We start from the raw sequence: 19,857 nt of genomic DNA, 5'->3' as shown, positions 1-19,857 counted from the left end.
AAAAAGGATGGCTGTGATTTAGTCAATCTGATCAAACTCAAGCAGGCAGTCATGCACTTTTCTCCCCTCAAAACAATAGGTTTCAGCTAAGTATGGAGAAAAGTCCAGGAACCTGAAACATTGCTCAGAAGATGGGTGGCAAGGACTGCTGTCGTTCACGGGAATACTACAGTGAGACTCTCCAAACAACCTGTTTGTCTCTGAACAAATGCCAAGTGAAGCTTACCTTTTTTTTTCTGGTTCTGTTGCCACCTTGGCAGAAACCAGTTCGCAGCAAGGGACTGCCAAGCATCAGCTGTGTCAGACTTACACCATCTGCACACTGTGGTACATGGAGATAACATTCACCAACCAGGACTCAAGTGTGCCCTTTAGTGCCCTCTGATTTTCATCCATTGCTAACAGCAGGGAGGAGGTGGCAATTTTCCTTTGCTTAGGTGAAACACATTAATCCACTGATTGCAGTGTTGCAGTTGGAGCAAATGGCTGTCACAGATGCAGCAGGCATCAGAAGTGGCTGCAGTGCAAACCAGGTGAAGGCACATAGCACAGAAGTTCTGGTGCAGAGCAATGAAATGGCAGAGCTTCAGTCCCTTCAGACACCTTGCCACTTCCAGCAGCCCCAAAAAAGGAGGAAAAATGTGTCCATCCTATTTATGATGACATCAGCTTCCTGGGGAGAGGGAAGCTCAAAACAGTTCACAGCCAAGAGGGGGGAAAAACAACAATGTGATGTTGGGAGTAATAAATTGACTAATTCCATAATGCTTTTTTAGAGGGGAAAGCTACTGGGTTTTGGAGGTGGAGGAAAAAGGTTAGTAAAAAGGGCCTCCTTTAGCCTGTAAGATACTTTTTTTTAGAACGTGATCTGTGTTTATACTTAAAGCAGCAGCAGGAAATGCTACTCATGCAGTGCAAAATGGCATAATTTTGTGGCCAGCAAACTGGCCTCTGTGGACCTGCAAAACAGCTATCACCACCCATGCCAGCTATTTGAAGGGCAATTTCCCCTGGGATAGCTGTAGCGCTTTTATTTTGAACAGCTCTATGGGTACACGGCCTCTGGGCATAAATCTGCCACTGGGCTTAGGCTACTTCGCTGAAACTCTGCAAAAACCAGCCTTGAGACAGACCCTATGCACAAGTGCAGCCTTTCCTGCTATACTGTCCTGGTTTTGGCTGGGATAGAGTTAATTTTCTTCCTAGTAGCTGGTACAGTGCTGTGTTTTGGATTTAGTAGGAGAATAATGTTGATAACACACTGAGCTGTGCCCCCAGCTGCTCAGGGACTGGCTGGGCATCGGTCAGCAGGTGGTGAGCAATTGCATTGTGCATCACTTGCTTTGTATATTCTTCTTTTTATTATTACTATTATTATTATTTTATTTCAATTATTAAACTGTTTTTATCTCAACCCATGAGTTTTCTCACTTTTACTCTTCCGATTCTCTCCCCCATCCCACGGGGGGCAGGGAGCGAGCGAGCGGCTGTGTGCTGCTCAGTTGCCGGCTGAGGTTAAACCACGGCATTTACAGACTTGGTTTTATTACTTTATACATTGACAAAGAATGGGTCCACTGTTCAACAGCAACAGACTGCCTGCAGCAGAAATGCACCAGCTTCTCTGGTAATGATAGAACAGAGGGCTGGAAATGCCAAATTCCACTTCTGGTGTTCATTTCAGGTACGGCTTTAAGCAAAATGAAATCATCTCTTTAGCCATCACCCGCTGCATACAAAAGCAATGTTTGACAGGCAAAGCACGAAAATATTATGCAGTTGTATTCTGGCTGCACAAAGACTGCCTTTATGAAAGCATCACTGGATGTCAAATATGACTGTTCACTCCTAGCAGAGTTATCATATTGCTGACGCATTATGATGAGATCATTGTTTGTGTCAGTCTGCATACAGACAAGATACACTTTATATTCACTTGCAGTCATCATTGACCATGTGCTACACAACTCTGCTTAATTGTCACCATAATTGCAGGAGGATGCCTGAAACACACCAACATTTTAAGTTTGTGCTATTCTAGTATCTGAAAGTAAGAGGGTCACGAGTCCATGCTACCAGGGTTAGACAAGTTGTACACACAGGACAACGCTCATTCTAACATCTGCCAGCTCCCTTCTCCCTCCCTGATACACTGTCTGCTTTAGACAAATGGACTCCCCAGGTCCCATAGCATCAGCAGGGACCCTTCACAGTAGGGAAATCCACCAGCAACAATTTCAAGAGTAAACGCTGTCATCTCAAACTGGCAGTGGAGATGGCTGCACCACTGGAGTGGCTGCAGACACTCCCAAACTTGGGGAAGGCCCACATCTGTTTGCTCGAGCTGTAGCTCCCTCCCTGCTCAGCCAACGGGCCAACAGTGACATACCATCCTTATGCTACAATTCATCTGCAGGAGTTTGAACGCGACTGAACACTCCAAGACACAGGGAGCCAAAATGAGAAGGTCTCTGAGTGGTGTGTAACCAGGCAACAACAGCTGCAAGTTCTCATGTCTTGCTACTCAGCTGCAGGGTGGGCAGCAAACCCTGCTGGCTTGCTCTCCTCCTTTGCCAGCTACAGACTTGCAGCCACATGACATAACCCTAAAGCAGATCTTGCTGAAAGCCCCATATAATTCAAGGGAAACAGGCTTATTCTAGAGAGCTAGCCTTGAGGAACATCTCGGAGGACTCAGCCTCTCTCTAAGCAAGAACCCTTAAAAAACATTTCTAAGGTTTCACCTCTGTGATATTCATCCTTATTACCCAACATGTTGCAAAAGTGCCTAGATTTGCCTGTGCTCCTTCACTCTGGAGCATTAGTCACAGACAAATTTAACACTGCATTCACTACAGTTCTCTCCCTCTTTCTGTTCTTTCTCCTTCCTGCACATTTCTGTCCAAGGGGAAAACTCCTTTTACAAAGACCTTCAGAGACAAAACAGTTGTCCCATGAGGGAAGAGCAAAAGCCAGTGAAACTGAACAGAAAGGAGGCAAGTGACAAAGCATACGCCTTGCTCAGATTTCGGGGGGCTGCTAGCTAAGGAAGCAGAGCCTCTGAATTCTCCCTCAGTGGGGAGTTACTGAGATGACCCAAAAGGCTAGATGACTAAAACAGTGTTCAAGCTTACAAGAGTCCAGAAAAAAAACTGACATTTTTTGGAGCCTTCCTCTGTCTGCTTACTGAGAGATGAAACGAAACTGTATACTAGCCTCAATGGCTCATGATTTATTTAACTTTGAGCTGCTGGCTTTTTATATTAGAAAAACATTATTTTACCTGTCTGGTCCACCTATAGAAAAGAACAGGCTTGTCAAATCCAAGGCTTCTTACAAGGTTTTATTTTGGTATTAGTACATATATAAAAGTTCATATATAAAAATGTATGCACATATAAATTTGTGTATTTGTATGTATGTGCAAGTAGAAAAATAAATTCAATTATATATACTGACAGAATCCCCCAAAGGCTTCATAGTTTCTCCATATTCTCTCCATATTCTCTCATTTCCACAGGGTTAGGGGGTCGCTTTTGAATGCGTTACTACATTTTATGTGTGTACTGTACAGGTCTTCTGTTGTCCCAGCACCTCCCCCAGTATTTTGGTATCAGAGAAAGGAAGGAGCCACTGCCACCAAAAATAAGTTACTGTTGAATATGTAAAAATACACTCTTCCAGGCAACAGGCAAGCCTTAGAAGAGGAAAAGCTACTCATCATAGAGTAAGGGCAGGGGGGGAAGACTGGCAGAGCTTTAGATTCATTTGGGCTCACTGCAACCCTGTGAGCAGATCTAAGTTTAACACAGGCCCAGAGGATGCAAAGCCCAAGTCAAGAACAGTAACTCACTTCATGCCAAAGCCCAGTGAAGAGATTTCTTTTGACAGCTCCTGTTTCATGCTCCCAGTGAGCTTACTGGCTTCCTGCACTGACCTCCCCCATTCACCCACAAGTTGGCCGCATATAAAATGGCCATTAATTCCAGCTGACACATGGGTTTGGCTGAGGCCCTTCCTTCCTGTCAGCAACGGGGAAAAAGCTGGGGGCATGTGTGGCAGGATGAGACAGAAACAACAGCAATCCACAAACTTCCATTGTGCGCTGTCTGGTTCGCACCTCAAAGTGATCATCTACAGTCACACCAACATTTAGGCAAAAATAGTTAGAGCTGATTAAGATCAAGAAGAGGAAGCATATTCTCCCCAGAAGCAGGAGCCACACAGTAAGTAGCAGTCCACTCTTGATCTGATGAGAATTTAAGAAACAAAGCATTCCAAAAGCTGTGTTGGAGAGTATTAGAAATACTACTTTTCTTTTTTCACCGTCTCTTAGTTTACAAGAATAAGCTGATTAGTTATTTTAACCTAAGCTAAGTTGGAAGACAAGCATCACAAATGTCTTCCACTGAAAAGGCTAGTTAGACACACTGCTTTCCATATACAGACTGCAGGGCTTCAGGACAGTTAGAAGAACATTTGCAAGACACTAACCTAAAACTGCGTTTGGAAAGGAAACACACTGGACATAACCTTGCAAGGTCATAGCTGAACACTGACAAAGCCTTCGGATCCACAAGGCTGGCTGGCTCGGTTGTAGCTGAACAAGATGGATTTGAAGGGAGAACTGGACACTGACCTGCATGTAGGACTCATAACTGAAACACAGCCAGCTGCCGGTAGAAACTGCTACAAAAGAAGAAACGTTTTCAGCAAAGATTTGCAATATAGTCAACAGCAGCTTTCTACATGAAACAGGTAACCAGACTCTTAACACAAACATGGCAGTGGCTAAACTGGCCTGAAGTGCTGCATTAAACTTTGTTTCCTTACTGAAAGGTTCAAACTCTAAGGACCAGACAAATAAGCAGTGAAAGTGGAATGTGGGGAATTCAGCCATAAGAATTATCACTTGTTCTCAATTGTCCGATAGCTGGCAATGGAAATTTGTTTGTGCAATGCAGAAGAGATAATGACCTTTAAAGCAGTCCAACTTCAAATGCTCAGGATCTACAGGATACACAAAGCCAGTGGGGTTTGATTCTGTGGAGTTTTTGGGGTTGTGTATTGTTGTGGTGTTTTGGGGTTTTTTTATTAAAAGCATATCCCAAATCACCAATTTGAGTTACAGTGTAGTTCTACAACACTAAGGTAGGAATCATACATGCCTTCTCCAAAGCCAACATGAAGGTAGAGATGACTTTCCTGAGAGAAGTTCTCATCTGCAGATATGCAGCACTTATTCTTGTGGGGCAGTTCTGTCATGAAATTTAGTTTATTTTAAGAGCTAAGAAAACACCTTTATTTAAACTTGTGCATTCACTCTGAATATCCAAGTTGTACACCCATGCAGTATAATCTGACAATTAGTTAGAAAATTCAGCTTATGCATTCTCAGACCCAAAAGCTGGATTAAGTTTGAAATTATTGCCATTCTATACACTGCCATCCTCTTCCAAGTGTTATTATTTAGACAAGCCTAGAGAGTATTTAAGCTGAAGTCACTTTGTGTAACTATAAAAGGTTTATCTATTGCCATACAAAACTTTAGGTTTCCTTAGCCTCAATAACCAGAATCAGTGTCACAGCTGTTGGGGGACCAGTTCAACCCAAAACAGCTGGAGCTCAAACCCACCTTAAAATTAGATGATCCAAAATCAGGTGTGAGGATTAAAAGAAGCCTTTAAGATGAATGAAACAGCTTTCAGAAGTGCTACATGAAAGCAGGTGGTTAGAAGGAGACAAAACTTTTCCAGCTATCAAAACAGACTGAGAGGAAATGGAGGTAGTCAGTAGTGTCAGGAGACAGAAGAGTGGCAATGAAAGGAATTCAAGTGGGAAAGATTTCATTTGAAAGCACAGAATAAAATCAAAACATTATTTAATAGTAGGCAGGAAAATAATAAAAGGACTCAAGAAAGGGGATTTGGGTATTGTGCTGTATGGCTGCAAATGTATTGAGCACAAAATACACTCAGGAATATTTAAGTTTCTGTAAGTAGTTTTCAAGTGATTCCAGTGGTGTTTGTTTCTGCCAGGCCTCCCAGATTCCAACAACTCTATTATACACATGGTCTCTTACTAAGTTTCACATGAGAATCTTTGTGTGCGTTACGGAAGAGATAAGAAAAAGCCAAGCCAGATGACAGAGCAAGCACAGAGTGCTTTCTTGGTAGAGTACCTCAAAGCAAAGTATCAACACTGCTCCTCAATTTTAACATGTTTTGTGGCAAAGATACCCACCTCTAAAATCTGAATCTAGGCTGACTATTTACAGTAGATACAGAACTATCTGTTCAGTTGTGAGGTTTTTATGCACTGAAGTTATTGTAAAAAACTAAGGACAACTCAAAATCAGATTTAGGCACATGTAAGTTAATTTCAGCAAAATATAAAATCCAAAACAAATGGTCCAGGTGTAAAAACCTCAAAAGAAAGGCACATCTATTTATTGCTACGAAGATTAATTAGAAACCAAATCTATCAAAACTGCCATAAATACTTAAGGCTGTCATGTTACAACATCACTGAACAAAGGGGAAAAAAAGGGTATTCCAAACAGATTGTATTCAAAATTTATTTTTTAAATAAAAGAAAAAACAAGACAATGATTTTAAATAAACATAGTATATTCCACATATCTGTAGATCAACACAACTTTACATTAGCCATTTTTAACTTTTAGAAGTTCTGTTGCAGCACCTCCTACAACATTTGAGTGTTGGTTTCCATTTCATAATCAACCGAACAATACCCAAATGAAACTATTTGCTTAAGTGAAGCTTTATTTTTCATGACCAAAGATGGCTCTACTAATACAAAAGCACCTGTTAAACAATTATCCCCACCTAATTTTTTTTAAAATGAAGTCTGTTCAGCCTTTTTTTTGGTTCTGTTCCATTGCCTGCATAGAAATCCGCATAAAGCTAAGTTGCAAGCTAAGCTTCACTTTAGCAGTGCAATGAATGGCATCAAACTTCATGAAACAAATGAAGATACAAACATTGTCAGCAAAATTCAACTATGTAAAAAACAATATTAAAACCAGAATGTTTTCGTGGATCACAACTAGACTAGCTTTCAAGTGTGCAACTTTCCTCAGGAAAAGTGCTTCTTCCTGATTCACATGAAAAGAATGAAGCATGCATCAAAAGCCTTTGTTCATACAGAAATGCCCATTAAAAGACTTCCATGGTATCATAAGGCAAAAGAGATACTAAGGTGGATGAAGCATTTTGGCCCAGAATATGCTTTACAACACATACATACACACACATTACACTTGTGTAGCATATGGCAGGTAAGGGATTGGCTCAGTAAGGTAAAAATGTCCATTTTTATAAATACATGTCATTATTGCTAATATGCTACACATTATCATCCAACTTTTAAAGCTGCTTTGTTGGCATTAGCCTTGTAATTAGCAGCTCACATTCATGGTGACAATATGCTAATTCCATCTGAAGAAAAGTAAAGCAGCATAAATACAATTATGAAAACAAAAGGCTTATGCAACATCCCTCTCTAGCTTTGCTGTGTTTTTTTAATTAAAAAGTGTTCAAAGAAAACAAGTCCAGTTCACCACAAATTAGGAAGTCTCACAATGAGGTTGGAAACCAAGCTACAGGGAGCAGAGAGGGGAAAAACACGGCATGCATTATAATCTCGTCCTTTTAGTCATACCACTGGAATACAAAAGTCCAATTTAAAGGCTAGACTAACAGTAGAAGGCAAAAAGCCAAGAGTAGACTTAGTTTGATATTTAAATTAAGATTATATTTTTAATCAGTAACAGCAAACTCACCCGGCCTTTTAATATATTCACAATATCTACTGCAGTTGAATACTTAATTATGACTAGTATAGGTATGTATGTTCACTTTAAAAAGATATTAAATACCTGCATCATGAAATTACATTCTTAAGACATTGTGTAAGAAAATAGCTCATGTGTGAAGTGTTTCTGAAATGTATTTCTGCTCCCTTCTACCACCTACTATGTCCCACACACACACACCCCCGCCGCCCCCACCCCCCATCAAAGCATTCACTCACAGGGAAAAACAAACACCCCTTAAAAAAGGATGGAAATATTGAAGGGGACCAGCTTGGCTAGTTACAGCACAGTGCTTAACGAGGTTCAAGACAGAACCAGATCAGAGTTGGCCAAAAGATGCCCACAATACATGCCTGACCAGTAATTCCTTCCAACTCATTCTATCAAACTCAGTCCACTTTTGGTTCATTGCAATGACGAAAGTATTTCATATATACATATAAACACATGACTCCAGCTTTACTTTAGTTTGTTTTTGCAAAGCATTTTTACCTTTCCATTCATTTTGTTCTGCAGCAACTACAAGAGGTAGGCATAAAGCATTTAAGAGCTTCTTTCCCAAGGTCCTGTTACTAGCTCAATTCAGTGGGATAAAACAGAAATCAGCTGTACTTCTGTGATTTTACTAGGTACAGCCTTGTACAATCCAGCTGGAAAATAGCTATGTGAACCCTGGATTTGCTAGGCTAGCACACCGTGGCAGAAGAAGCTGTTCATATCCAGGAGGATACTTTTTTTTTAAAAAAAAGAGTTTACTGCAGAGCATTCCTATAGAAAGTAGATGTCAGGACCAATTCTCTCCATTTCTATTTGTACATAGGAGCAAGGTACCGTTTGGCCAAGACTACAGATGTATTTTTACAGATGCAAGTGCCATGCAAAAATAAATTAAAGAACAGATACCAAAACATACAAGTAATAAAACTACTGAAGGTAGATTTTCTTAAAAGTATTTATATAAACAATTTATAATACTTTTCTTCCCCCCCCCCTTCTCTTTTTGACATTCACAGTTACAAAGCTGTGGCTATACATCAAGAATTTCTTCTGCAGTGCCTCCACAACGTAATCTGTAACGTCCTGTCCTCCAGCTAATAGTGGGGTCCCACAAAGCAGATAGGAAAATATAAATTGTCATGGATTCTCTGATGAACCAAGCTACTGCATAATCAAGTTTTGAAAAACACAGAGCACCACCCTAGGAATATAAAAAAAACAAGTATATCAACATACTGATTATCCAAAAGGAATTTTAAAGTAATTTAAAACATTTGTGTTACAGATAAATCTGTTCTAAAGCTTATTATACAGATTTACATATCAATAGTGTATTTTTTTATAAGCCAAGAACATCTTCCTGTTCAAGATATGATTATCCATATTAAACATGAGGAGCTCGACAGAATGACCCAGAAGGTTTGAAAAGAGATTTGTATGTAGAGCAAAAGGCAAGGAAAAGTATGACAATTTCACTTTTTTCTTTTTGAAGCTTTGTAAAACTGTGTTCAAGCAGACACTGGGTTTTTGCCACAGACGCCAGAAGAACAGCATCTGGACAGAACACTCCTGCACATTCCCAGAGGAGTGAAATTCAAATAAACAAGCCTTTGGCCTATCGCATAGGAAAAGTGGGACTACAAAAAAAGCTTATAGCCTCTCTATATTTTCTGCTCCTTTGAGAATTTCCAGCTACATGCAAAGCTGGAAATTGAAGAGGCTTCAGAAGACGAAGAGTAGGCACAAAGCTCTTTTACATGGTGTGCATGGTGAGAAAAGTAATCAGAAAGGTGACTGTTAAACTGACCTTCTGGAGTCCTACAGAATCAACACAAGGCCTAACTTTTTTTGTTTGTTTCCAATATGTGATAAGACTACCAAAAGAATATTTTTCAGTATTCTGAGAACTGTTTGATAAGTTTGAATACACAAGTAACTATGGATCAGATTTGGATGGAATATGGTCACAGCAGAAAGTAGTCCAAATAGTTCTTACAGCATTAGAAGAACAAATGCAGTTCTGATTTGTGACATCTTTCTACATTGAAAGTTTTGAGGCCTCACTTCTAGTGATGGGAAGATTTTATTTTTAGGAGTAGGCTACAGTTGTCCTGTAAAAGTTCATTACCACCAAAATAGAGTGAAAAATATACTTGAGTACATATACACCTCAATAAATACAAGACAAAGTGATAACTAAGATAAGAAAAAAAAAAACATGAAATCCCACAAAGCTGCTGTTCTTGTACTGTTAAAAAAAAGCTTAAAATTTCTGGATATGCCTAGGTAGAGCAGACTGGAAACATGAAGATTAAGGGGACAGATATGCAAACTTTCAGAACCTAGGTAGAGGCAGATGCATATAGAAAACAAAATTACACACCAAGCACACTTACTCTTTTTCATGCTACTGTAACTGAAGCTGGAAGACTGAGAAGTAACAGGATTTGACCTATTATTTCCTTGATGTCAAAAGAATTATTTTGGTTTTATAATTAGGCTTAGCTTTTTGCTGAAGTAGATGGCACTAGTAACTTTAATAACCTCCAAAGAAAATGAAGCTACGTACCTGAACACCTTTTAGTTGAATGTAGTCAAATATAAACCACGCCAAGCAGTGACACATGAAAAATACCATTATATCCCATCTAAACACATGATGAGCTGCCCATCCAATAACTAGACTGGCAACAAAGCACTCTGAGATTGGCTCACAAATTATTGTGGCAGGCAACATATTAATTCGCAGTTTGGCCCACCTAGAAAAAGTCAAACAAATCAGTTTTGACTATGCATTATTCTTTATGTCCTCTTCCCCCACCTCATCAAATGATGAGCCATCGTGGTCTTTTCTGACAATGTTAGTTTAATCTCATGTAATTTACACCTCCAAATAAAATACTGCAAAAATTCTCCCTTTCAAAGATACTGCAGATAGCATTTAAAAGGTACTAAGTGGGTTTGTTTAGGCTTTTTTAATACTTGTATCAGTCATACTTCTGTGGAAAGTCAGTGCCTCTCTCCCAACACTAACAAGAAGCATGCATCAAGCTGTGCACTGGAACTTCAGCATTCTGGACATTAGATCAAATTAGCTTGGAAAATGCATTCCCTCTCATTATCAGGTTATCCACATCAGAAGCAGGTGACGGGGTGGGTGGGAGAGGAAGCAAGGATTAAAATTTTACCTGATCATTCTGGACTGAAACTGAGAAATAGAATATGAACCAGAGTTTTGCATTGCAACTTGTGTGGCCATCGCAAATTTCCAACCCCTGAAAAATGAATGTATCATATAAAAAACATGCAAATAAGAGATGCAAAAAACAATTAGAGAACAAACAGCCAAGAATTTTATTAGGCTTGAAAAGTTTCTTTGGCATACGTGCCATCTTACTACAATGGGTATAAGCAAAGAGATTAAGTGTATTTTATCAAGTCTTTTCATTGGAAGAGAGCAAATACCACTTGAGTAATACTTAAACCAAGTTCTCAAACTTTTTTCTAAAGGAATTGACAATGATATGGCTTAATTATTTCTAAAAGACTATATTGATAGGACAAAGCGCATGTCATAAGCATGTTTGCTGCATACATATGAAGCTGACCTGAAGACCTATACTTACAGTATGTACCATGTGTTTAAAAAGATTTAAATTGCACTTAAAGCAATAAGCTTACTTCAGAGTCATCTTACCGGTCAGCTATAGCTTTGGCCATAAAGTAATCTTCAGCAATATATTGTGCAAAAGCTATCAGTCCTCCAGCTTGGTCCAAGACATCCTTCCTCATCAAGCATGACATTCCTGTTACACACTTAAAGCCAGTTAAGTTGGCTGAAATATATGACCTTGGATGCGAAGTTCCAAAATAAACCTGCCAAAACAAGATAAGGCTTTTAAAACTTTACATGTATTTACGCAAGTGCTACTCACTGACAACTTTTACTCCAAAAATGTTTAGAGGGCAAAAAGTGCTAGACATGGCCAATTATGATGGTATATTTGGAAAGATCTTTACCACCAAACTGAGAAATCTAGTAGTGATATTGGCTGCATTTTTATAAATCTGTAAGTGGGTTTTAAATCCATATATTAAACTACCATATTTCATTTGATATTTCTAGTTTATTGAGGTTGTTCTCAGGGAATATATAAATTAAAAATCCATTAAGTAATTTACTCATCACTAGGATTAATATATTATTTGGTGACAGCTGACAGACATGCTGTCTCCTTCCTCTTACAAAGATTAACTTCATTACTGCATACATGTTCTTAGAAACTTATTATATGGTTGTACAGAAGCAGGGGAATTTTGTTTACTTAATGTACTTGCAACCAGAAATAACAAAGAAAAAATTCACATTGTGAGTGAGTCTTTTTACAAGATTCAATAATTTAAAACTAGGAGTGTCCTATAAAAAGACAGTGGGAATGAGTGCTAGTACCTCTCACTACTATTCTTCGAATAGATGGCCTTCACACTGGTCTTACTAATACAGTAACTCATTCAAGAAGAGGCATGCTCACCTTCCAGTATACTGGATCCAGAAGCAAAAAGCTCTTCCAAGAATAAAGAAGGAGGAGTTGTAATTCTTGCTACTGTAGCACGTAGCAGTACTAAAAGCTTTGTGCTATAGCTCCTTGCTCTTCTCTTGTAAGAGGAAATTCAGACTTTGTGTCACAAAAATCAAACGAGCTGCCCTCTGTCCATGCAATGAAGGAGTATTGAATTTCACTGCACTTTCATTTCTCACACTTCTGCCTTTGACACACATTAGCTAGCCTTGGGGCCAAAATGCCTTATATGTGCCAGCTTAGAATAAAAGATAGTTTATTAAATCACGTGCCTTGAGACACATGGAACAAACAAGAAAACTCAACCTCTTCATTCTACAAAAGAGAACTTACTGAGAAAGAAAAGAGGGGAGAATAGGACAGAATGAGTGATACGAAGATGGCGGATAGGAATCAACTGTTCACTTTCTCTTCCAAAACAAGTATTAGGAGACATGAAATAGCACTATAGAAGAACAAGTGTCAGTGAACAAGGTGGTGGTTCCTGTAACAGATAGTAGATCTATGGAACTTCCTGGTAAAGACAGTTATAGATGATAAAAATCTGTATGGACTCAAAGAAAGGATGGAAAAGTTCATGTAAGAAATCTGTTCTTACTAAAATACTACTATATTAAGGATTAGTAAATATACAAGTCTACTTCCTGCTCAGGAAGTCTCTCAGCTGAAAATTGCAGAAAGTTGAGACAGTATTACAGGAGAACAGGATATAAGCCTTGCTTGTGTTCTACTCTCCTCCAAGGCTCTGCTTATAACTCCTGCTAGAAATAAGATATTGTGTGAGATGGACTTTGCTCTGACTTGTCTGAAAAGGAACACAGAAATGGCCATGACACCAAAATAGAATTAATGGCCCTTCCTGACTAAGCACTAGAAAGAGTTCTTCAGTTTTAATAAATTTTAAAGATTACAGGATGAAAATGACGGGTTTTATTTTATTACTTGTATTGTAAACTTAAACATTGAATCAATGTTCAGAGCACCACAGTAAAGTTTTGGAGCATTTAAAAGTTATCCTAGATAGTTTGAAGTGTGACTGCAGCTGAAAATAAACATTTCTTCACTCAAAAGGTACAAGAAGCACTATACAACTTTTAGTCAGCAAGGTCTTGCCAAAAAAAAAAAAGACACCATTGCACTCACCTGTTCAAGGGTAGCAGCAAAACCCTGTCTGTCTGCAACATAGGGAAGCCCATGGACCAAGCCTACTTTTTCAGTCATTTGATTGGCCATATCTGTCAGCGTGTCTGGCATTACTAAGTGACAAATAAAAAAGACAGTTCAATGAGCTGTCATTAACAGGCTACTGTAAAGAGACGCTAATTCTCATTCTATTACCAATATCAAGAGCACACACACTTTGATGCACAGTATTTTGGAGCAACAAAGTTTCAGAAAAATAATAATACTGATTAACACAATTTTTATGATCAACAACAAGTACAATGGAAACAGTTTGAACAGTATTTTTTTAAATGGAACTTTCACCCTTAATTAGAGATTAAACATTTTTATACCATTAAAATATTTTTTTCCAGATTTCTAACTTTCATTTCTATTTGTATTCTCAGGCAAAATAATCTCCAACAACTGCTTGCCTATAGGGATTAAGAGCAATATAACAGTCAGCAAATTACAAGACACACCTACCTCTGATTCCACTATCACAAATCCATATGAGATCATATTTGGCAACTTCATAGCCAGGCATTAAGTTGTTAATCTTGGGGTTGATGCCAACCTTCTTGCCACCTAAAAAATACAAACATCATACACAAATAATGTATGGGGTTTTTTTAGAATTCAGACTCAATACTCAAAATATTTAGATATATTAACTGAAGAACAATAAGTGTTTACCCATCAATTCTTAAAGTCCACTTTTATGAAAAGAATTTAAAATTTAAGTATTCTTTCACTTCTATATTTTAGATCTTACTACAGTTATGGAGAAAATTAAAAAGGAAAAAATATTTAAATGCTTTCTCAAAATGGCAGGGTAACAAGGTTAACGTAATTAAAGGGCAGTAGAACTACAAAGTTTACTACTACATTCTGTAAGGTAAATATTCTCTACCTCTTATTTCTTAAAGACTACTGATTATGACCATTATACCCTACAGTAATTTTAGCAGAAAAATGAAAAAGGAGCAGAATAAAGTGAGACACTCTTTTGCTCCTGACAGAATGGCTCAGTTTGTTTCATGTCAGAGAAAAAAAAAAAAAAAAAAGACATTCTACTACCTAGTTCTAATATGCCTTCCCTCCTCTAATTCAAATGTAAAGTGAAGAGAGCCCTACAGTCTAAACTGATGAAAAAGGATTGTTGCAGGACCTCAAGCTCAAATACAGCCACAACTCCAAGTCACTTCCTGCACATTTGGTTCAGTGCAAAGACAGGATTTAAACTGCTGTATTTGAGACTTAGAAGGAAAAAGTTGCGGGGTTTGCATAAACCGTTCTTTCTAGAGTTTTTTTGGACTGATGTCACAGATTGTGACTGCAAACTTACTACTTTACCCCAAACAGATGATTAAGCTACAGAAGCAACATGGACCGAACAAGGCAACTATTTATTTTAGAATACTGTATATGGAGTTGAAGACCTAAACATTTTACAAGTAAGGGTCCCACCTTCACGTTGCACTGCTTACCTATGAACAGTCTAGCATCAACATTCGGGTATTTGCCAAGGAGTTTTTTGCACACATCAATAGCTGGATCATCATGATCTTGTACACAGAGTAGTACTTCATACTAGTAAAAACAAAAATGTATACACATATGTATATATTTACACACACACACTTAACATCAATATGGTCTAGGGAATAAAGCTTAACAGTGTACCAAACTGGGGGAAAAAAAAAAAAAAGAGCACTGTTAGAGAATTAAAAATAAAACCAAGGAGGTTGTTTTACAGCTAAATAAGACTAATTTTTAATGCACAACCAAGTACTTGTGAAAAAAGAACCAAGCCTGTATCCCAATAAACTCTTGTACTGAGGAACATTAATTTTCCTGTTATTGGAAGGGTTTCTATTAGGCATGAAGCAAGACATCCCGGTACACAAGGTAAAATTTTTATTTCCACTTCCATTTTTGTCCACATACAAATCTTAAATCCAATCTTATATTCAATGAAATTACAGCACACAAAATATTAAAGGAATGATGTTATGATACACTTGACTGCATACCTCTGAACTACACCTTCCTTTCCTTTGTAGATGTATATGCAGAACAGAGTTGGAAGACAACCCACAGAGACCAGTACGTGTACGCTTAATTGTATAATAAAGCTAAGCTCAGGAGCATGTATATGCATATGTAATGTATATGTATTTTCCTCATTAATAGAATAATGGTTAAAAATCAACAAGAGGTAAAGAAAAACTGTAGCTGTTTCAGCCATCAAGCTACATGCTTGTTACACATGAGCTACAGTGGATGAGGAAACAGCATTTTAAGAATCATTCAATGTTTTGAGACAGCTTTGCAAGCTTTGATGGAGAGTCATGGTTTAACCCCAGTCGGCAACCAAGCTCCACACAGCCACTTGCTCACCCTCCTCCTGGCCCTGGTGGGATGGGGGAGAGAATCAGAAGAGCAAGAGTAAGAAAACTTGCGGGTTGAGATAAGAACAGTTTAATATTTGAAATAATAGAATAATAATGGAAAGTAAAACAACAAGAGAGAGAAACAAAAACCGAGGGAGGGCGGGCGGGCGAGAAAGAGCACGTGAGCAAGAAAGAAGCGATGCAACCACTCACCACCCGCCGACCGATGCCCAGCCAGTCCCCAGGCAGCGACCTCTGCCCCCCGGCCAACTCCCCCCAGCTTATATACTGAGCATGACATCACATGGTATGGAACGTCCCTTTGGCCAGTTTGGGTCAGCTGTCCTGGCTGTGCCCCCTCCCAGCTTCTTGTGCACCTCCTCACTGGCAGAGTATGGGAAGCTGAAGAGTCCTTGACTTTGAACTAAAACATCGGTTTGTTATCACATTATTCTCATGCTAAATCCAAAACACAGCACTATGCCAGCTACTAGTAAGAAAATTAACTCTATCCCAGCCAAAACCAGGACATGGAGGTATTTCTGTTTCTGCATTAACAGCAAATTCCTTGACTGCTCCTTACTTGATACAACCTTCCTCTCTCCCTGTTAAGATAACTTGTTGTAATAGTTCAGTAATCAGAGCTCCAATCCAAAGAATAAAATTCAGAAAATGCAAATTTCTGATCAAGACACCTAGAAGCCATTTTTACAGTCCAAGATTTAAAAATTCAATCTCATTAAAAACAAGTTTCTTGGAACTCATTTGATATAGCAGCTGTAAATAAGAGTCCCAACTAGTGTTCAAAACAGTTCTTATTCTCCCTTATACTATTCTATCACCTCACTAAACTTCATTTTCAGTAAACTACTTCAGCAAAAAGTAATCTGAACTTCAAAAGCTGCCTGTGGGCTCAATGATGACAATATCTGATGTTCTTGTTCCGTAAGAAGTATTTCATACAACAGAAGACACTAAGTTAAACAAATACATTCTTTGAAGAAAAAATAGTATTGTTAAACACAAAAACACGCAACAACTCTAACTGCATTCAGAATATTGTGGAAACTTAAAATCATTAACCACTAAATGGGAGTTGGTAAGAGACAGTCCAGTGTTAAAAACCATCAGACAAACACATCTCTACCTCTCAGAACACAAACTCAAAGCCAATTTGCCTAAAGAGCAAACAGTATTTGATTCCTATCATTTTACCAGCATGGAACATGGAATTTAAAGGGTAGAAGACCTGTCTCATTAAGCAGACAGGTCTTTCCACCACAACAGAACAACCCTGACAACATGAATACCATTGAAATTACCAATTGAAGAAATTAGTTCTTTATTGCTCATCCAATTAAATATGTAAAAGAACAAATATTTTTGCTAGTAATTAAATAATTAATCTTCAATCCACAGTTGCAATGACACTTCTATATCTCTATTCTCCAAGAAATTCAACCAGAAATAATAAAAAACTTCGACATTGCAATATTTGAAAACAGAAAAATTCACAGTAAATGGCCTTTGTATGCAGTAACAAAGTAAAGAACAACAAAAACTATGACTAAAGCAGAAGAAATACAAAGATGCTTATCTACATAAACATTACAATCAGGTTCATTTGGACACACCACAAATAGAAAGATTTCTGCCAAAATTACGATATGCACAGTAGGTAAGAACTGTTCACTGATGAAGATACTACGTATAAGTCCTGCAGTTTAGAAGCTGCATAACTGGCTTCTACACAACACAAGATTATTTCACACAGGGGGTATCACAAAAGAGTTTCAGAGAATCAGTATCACTGCAGGTTAAACTCAGCTTCACTGGAACAAGTTTACGATTATTCTTTCCTAATAATTTTTCCCTGGACAGCTGAACTTTGAATACCAAGCAATACTGGTTTTTTGATTTTTGTGGTGTAATGTCAATCTCTCAAATGAGTTATTTTTGTAGTTATTGTACTGATGTGTTTTCAAACAGTTTGGGGATCTTGCTTGTACTGTATGATCTGTGCCCCAGTAAAGTCAAACATTCATACCTTCCATTTTCACTCTCCTTGGGAAAAATATGATTGCCACTATTGTTACCCGAAATTCAGATTTGTTTGGAGTAGCAATATTTTAGGATTGCCACCCATATGTGTAAGTTATCTTGACCCTTAGGTCAAGACTATGTCTCATAAAGCAAGATCCAGCATAGCTGCTGTTCTGAATTCTCAAACAAATAGCATTTGTAGTCAAATGTTTCAGCTGCATAATGTTTTGATGCTCATTATAGTAATAAAACAGGTTAAGATACTGCTGCAGCTTCTTTGCACTGTCTGCAATATCAGCGTATACAGCATGCCTGAAGTACGCTTTAAACTTATCTTGGCCACGCTTAATCCTTATTGCACTTTTGTTGCATTGAAAGGGATTCAAACGTTCATGCCTGAAGCTTTTCAAAAGGCCCCAAGCTTCATTACAGAAGAACTATCCAACTTGTAATAAGTTTCAAATGGTGGGGTTTTTTTGTTTGTTTTACCCTGCCCACTTAGGAGTTAGTTTAAAGCTCTCAGTCAGAATACACAAAGGAAACTCACTGTACAGCTTACACATACCTTTGACCTTTTACAACTCAAGTTGCAGTGTCAGAAGCAGTTTTGAGAAGAATTGAGATAGGAGATATGCAGTATAAAATGTAGTCCTTTTTCCATCCACAGGAGCATACACCAAATAGTGAATGATGCAGCAAGCATGTGCGGATTTCTCCTTTAAGTTGTAAGCTCCTTAGAGCAAGGACAGCATCTGACACACTTATCACTTACGTTACTTATCACTTATATTACAAAGTCAAACAGTGTTCAAGAGCAAATGTAAGCTTTTATTAACCATTTGTTTCCCAACACCAATAAGTGGCTTGGAGACTATCCTACCTACCAACAACTGGTGAGGTACACCACCTAATCATTGAGCAATTCTTCGTTAGATGAGCCATCAGTAAGACCCACCAGAAAGTTTCAGGCTATCAGTTAAGAGAACCTTTCAGATTCTCTTTTATTTCCTTTTAGAGAACCTGTTACAGAGAAGTAGTTAATTGGGGAGGGTGTCTGGCCTCTCAAATGATCTTTTATAGATTGAAGGGTTTCATACTGCTATAAACAACACTGGAATAATGGTGAAACAAATCTTAGTGAAGTGCAGACTATGTTTCATCCCTAAGCCTTGGTTGTGTTTCTTTATAGACAGCTTTTTAAAAAGCAGTAAGTTTTGTTTGCACCATGTAAAATGTGTAACGATGTATTCCCTGTGGAAGGAAGGACAACCCAATACACAATCAAGTTGCATAGTTCTAGCCCAAGCTACTGACAGGACTTTTGGAGGGTGGGAAGGAAAAAAAAAGACACTAAACAGTATACATACTTTCGGATAATCCAGTTCAAAGAAGGTTTCTAAGTTGTTGATCAGGTTAGGATCCACACCTTTTAACGGCTTTAGGAGTGAAACACCAGGAAGCTTGCTATATGGCTGTTTGTCTGTGGCTTTCTTATTGAGGTGGAGGCGTCTGTAAGGAGAAATAACATACACCACCACATAAAGAAAATATGCTAGAGAATTCCGTTCAAAATACAGTCAGAACTAAGAAAGCTTGGGAGTTAAAACTGCTGCAAAAAAATTAATTTTGGTTGTAGAAACAACAGCTATTTTTATATCTGACAGTTGCTGTCAGAGACAATGCCTAAAAAAACCTTAGCATTGTATGTAGGTTAAATTAAACCTTACTCAGACATTTCAGATTAATGCATTTTGCACTATGCATTTTGAATAGTATCACTTTTTTCAAACTACACAGGAGACAAGATTTTTCTGCCTTCCTCCATAGCATTAAAATTCAT

The 19,857-nt window shown here is 38.2% G+C and overlaps 1 protein-coding gene across 1 annotated transcript in view; it reads right to left on the bottom strand.

Moving 5' to 3' along the window:
- Positions 1–6,563: 6,563 nt before the first annotated feature.
- UGCG (UDP-glucose ceramide glucosyltransferase) overlaps positions 6,564–19,857 on the bottom strand; it is a 32,553-nt gene continuing 19,259 nt past the window's right edge. The window contains exons 2-9 of the mRNA XM_076362541.1: positions 19,385–19,526; positions 15,069–15,171; positions 14,065–14,166; positions 13,558–13,670; positions 11,532–11,710; positions 11,023–11,109; positions 10,404–10,593; positions 6,564–9,035 (exon numbers count right to left, since the gene is read on the bottom strand). Of these exons, the coding sequence (XP_076218656.1) occupies positions 8,865–9,035; positions 10,404–10,593; positions 11,023–11,109; positions 11,532–11,710; positions 13,558–13,670; positions 14,065–14,166; positions 15,069–15,171; positions 19,385–19,526 (1,087 nt within the window). The 3' untranslated portion in view covers positions 6,564–8,864. The remainder of the gene's footprint in view (positions 9,036–10,403; positions 10,594–11,022; positions 11,110–11,531; positions 11,711–13,557; positions 13,671–14,064; positions 14,167–15,068; positions 15,172–19,384; positions 19,527–19,857) is intronic.

This window comes from Aptenodytes patagonicus, chromosome Z (assembly GCF_965638725.1).
Source record: "Aptenodytes patagonicus chromosome Z, bAptPat1.pri.cur, whole genome shotgun sequence".
Classification (NCBI taxonomy): Eukaryota; Metazoa; Chordata; class Aves; order Sphenisciformes; family Spheniscidae; genus Aptenodytes; species Aptenodytes patagonicus.
The sequence above is the reverse complement of the archived record's forward strand: the minus strand, read 5'-3'. Positions and strand labels throughout refer to the sequence as shown.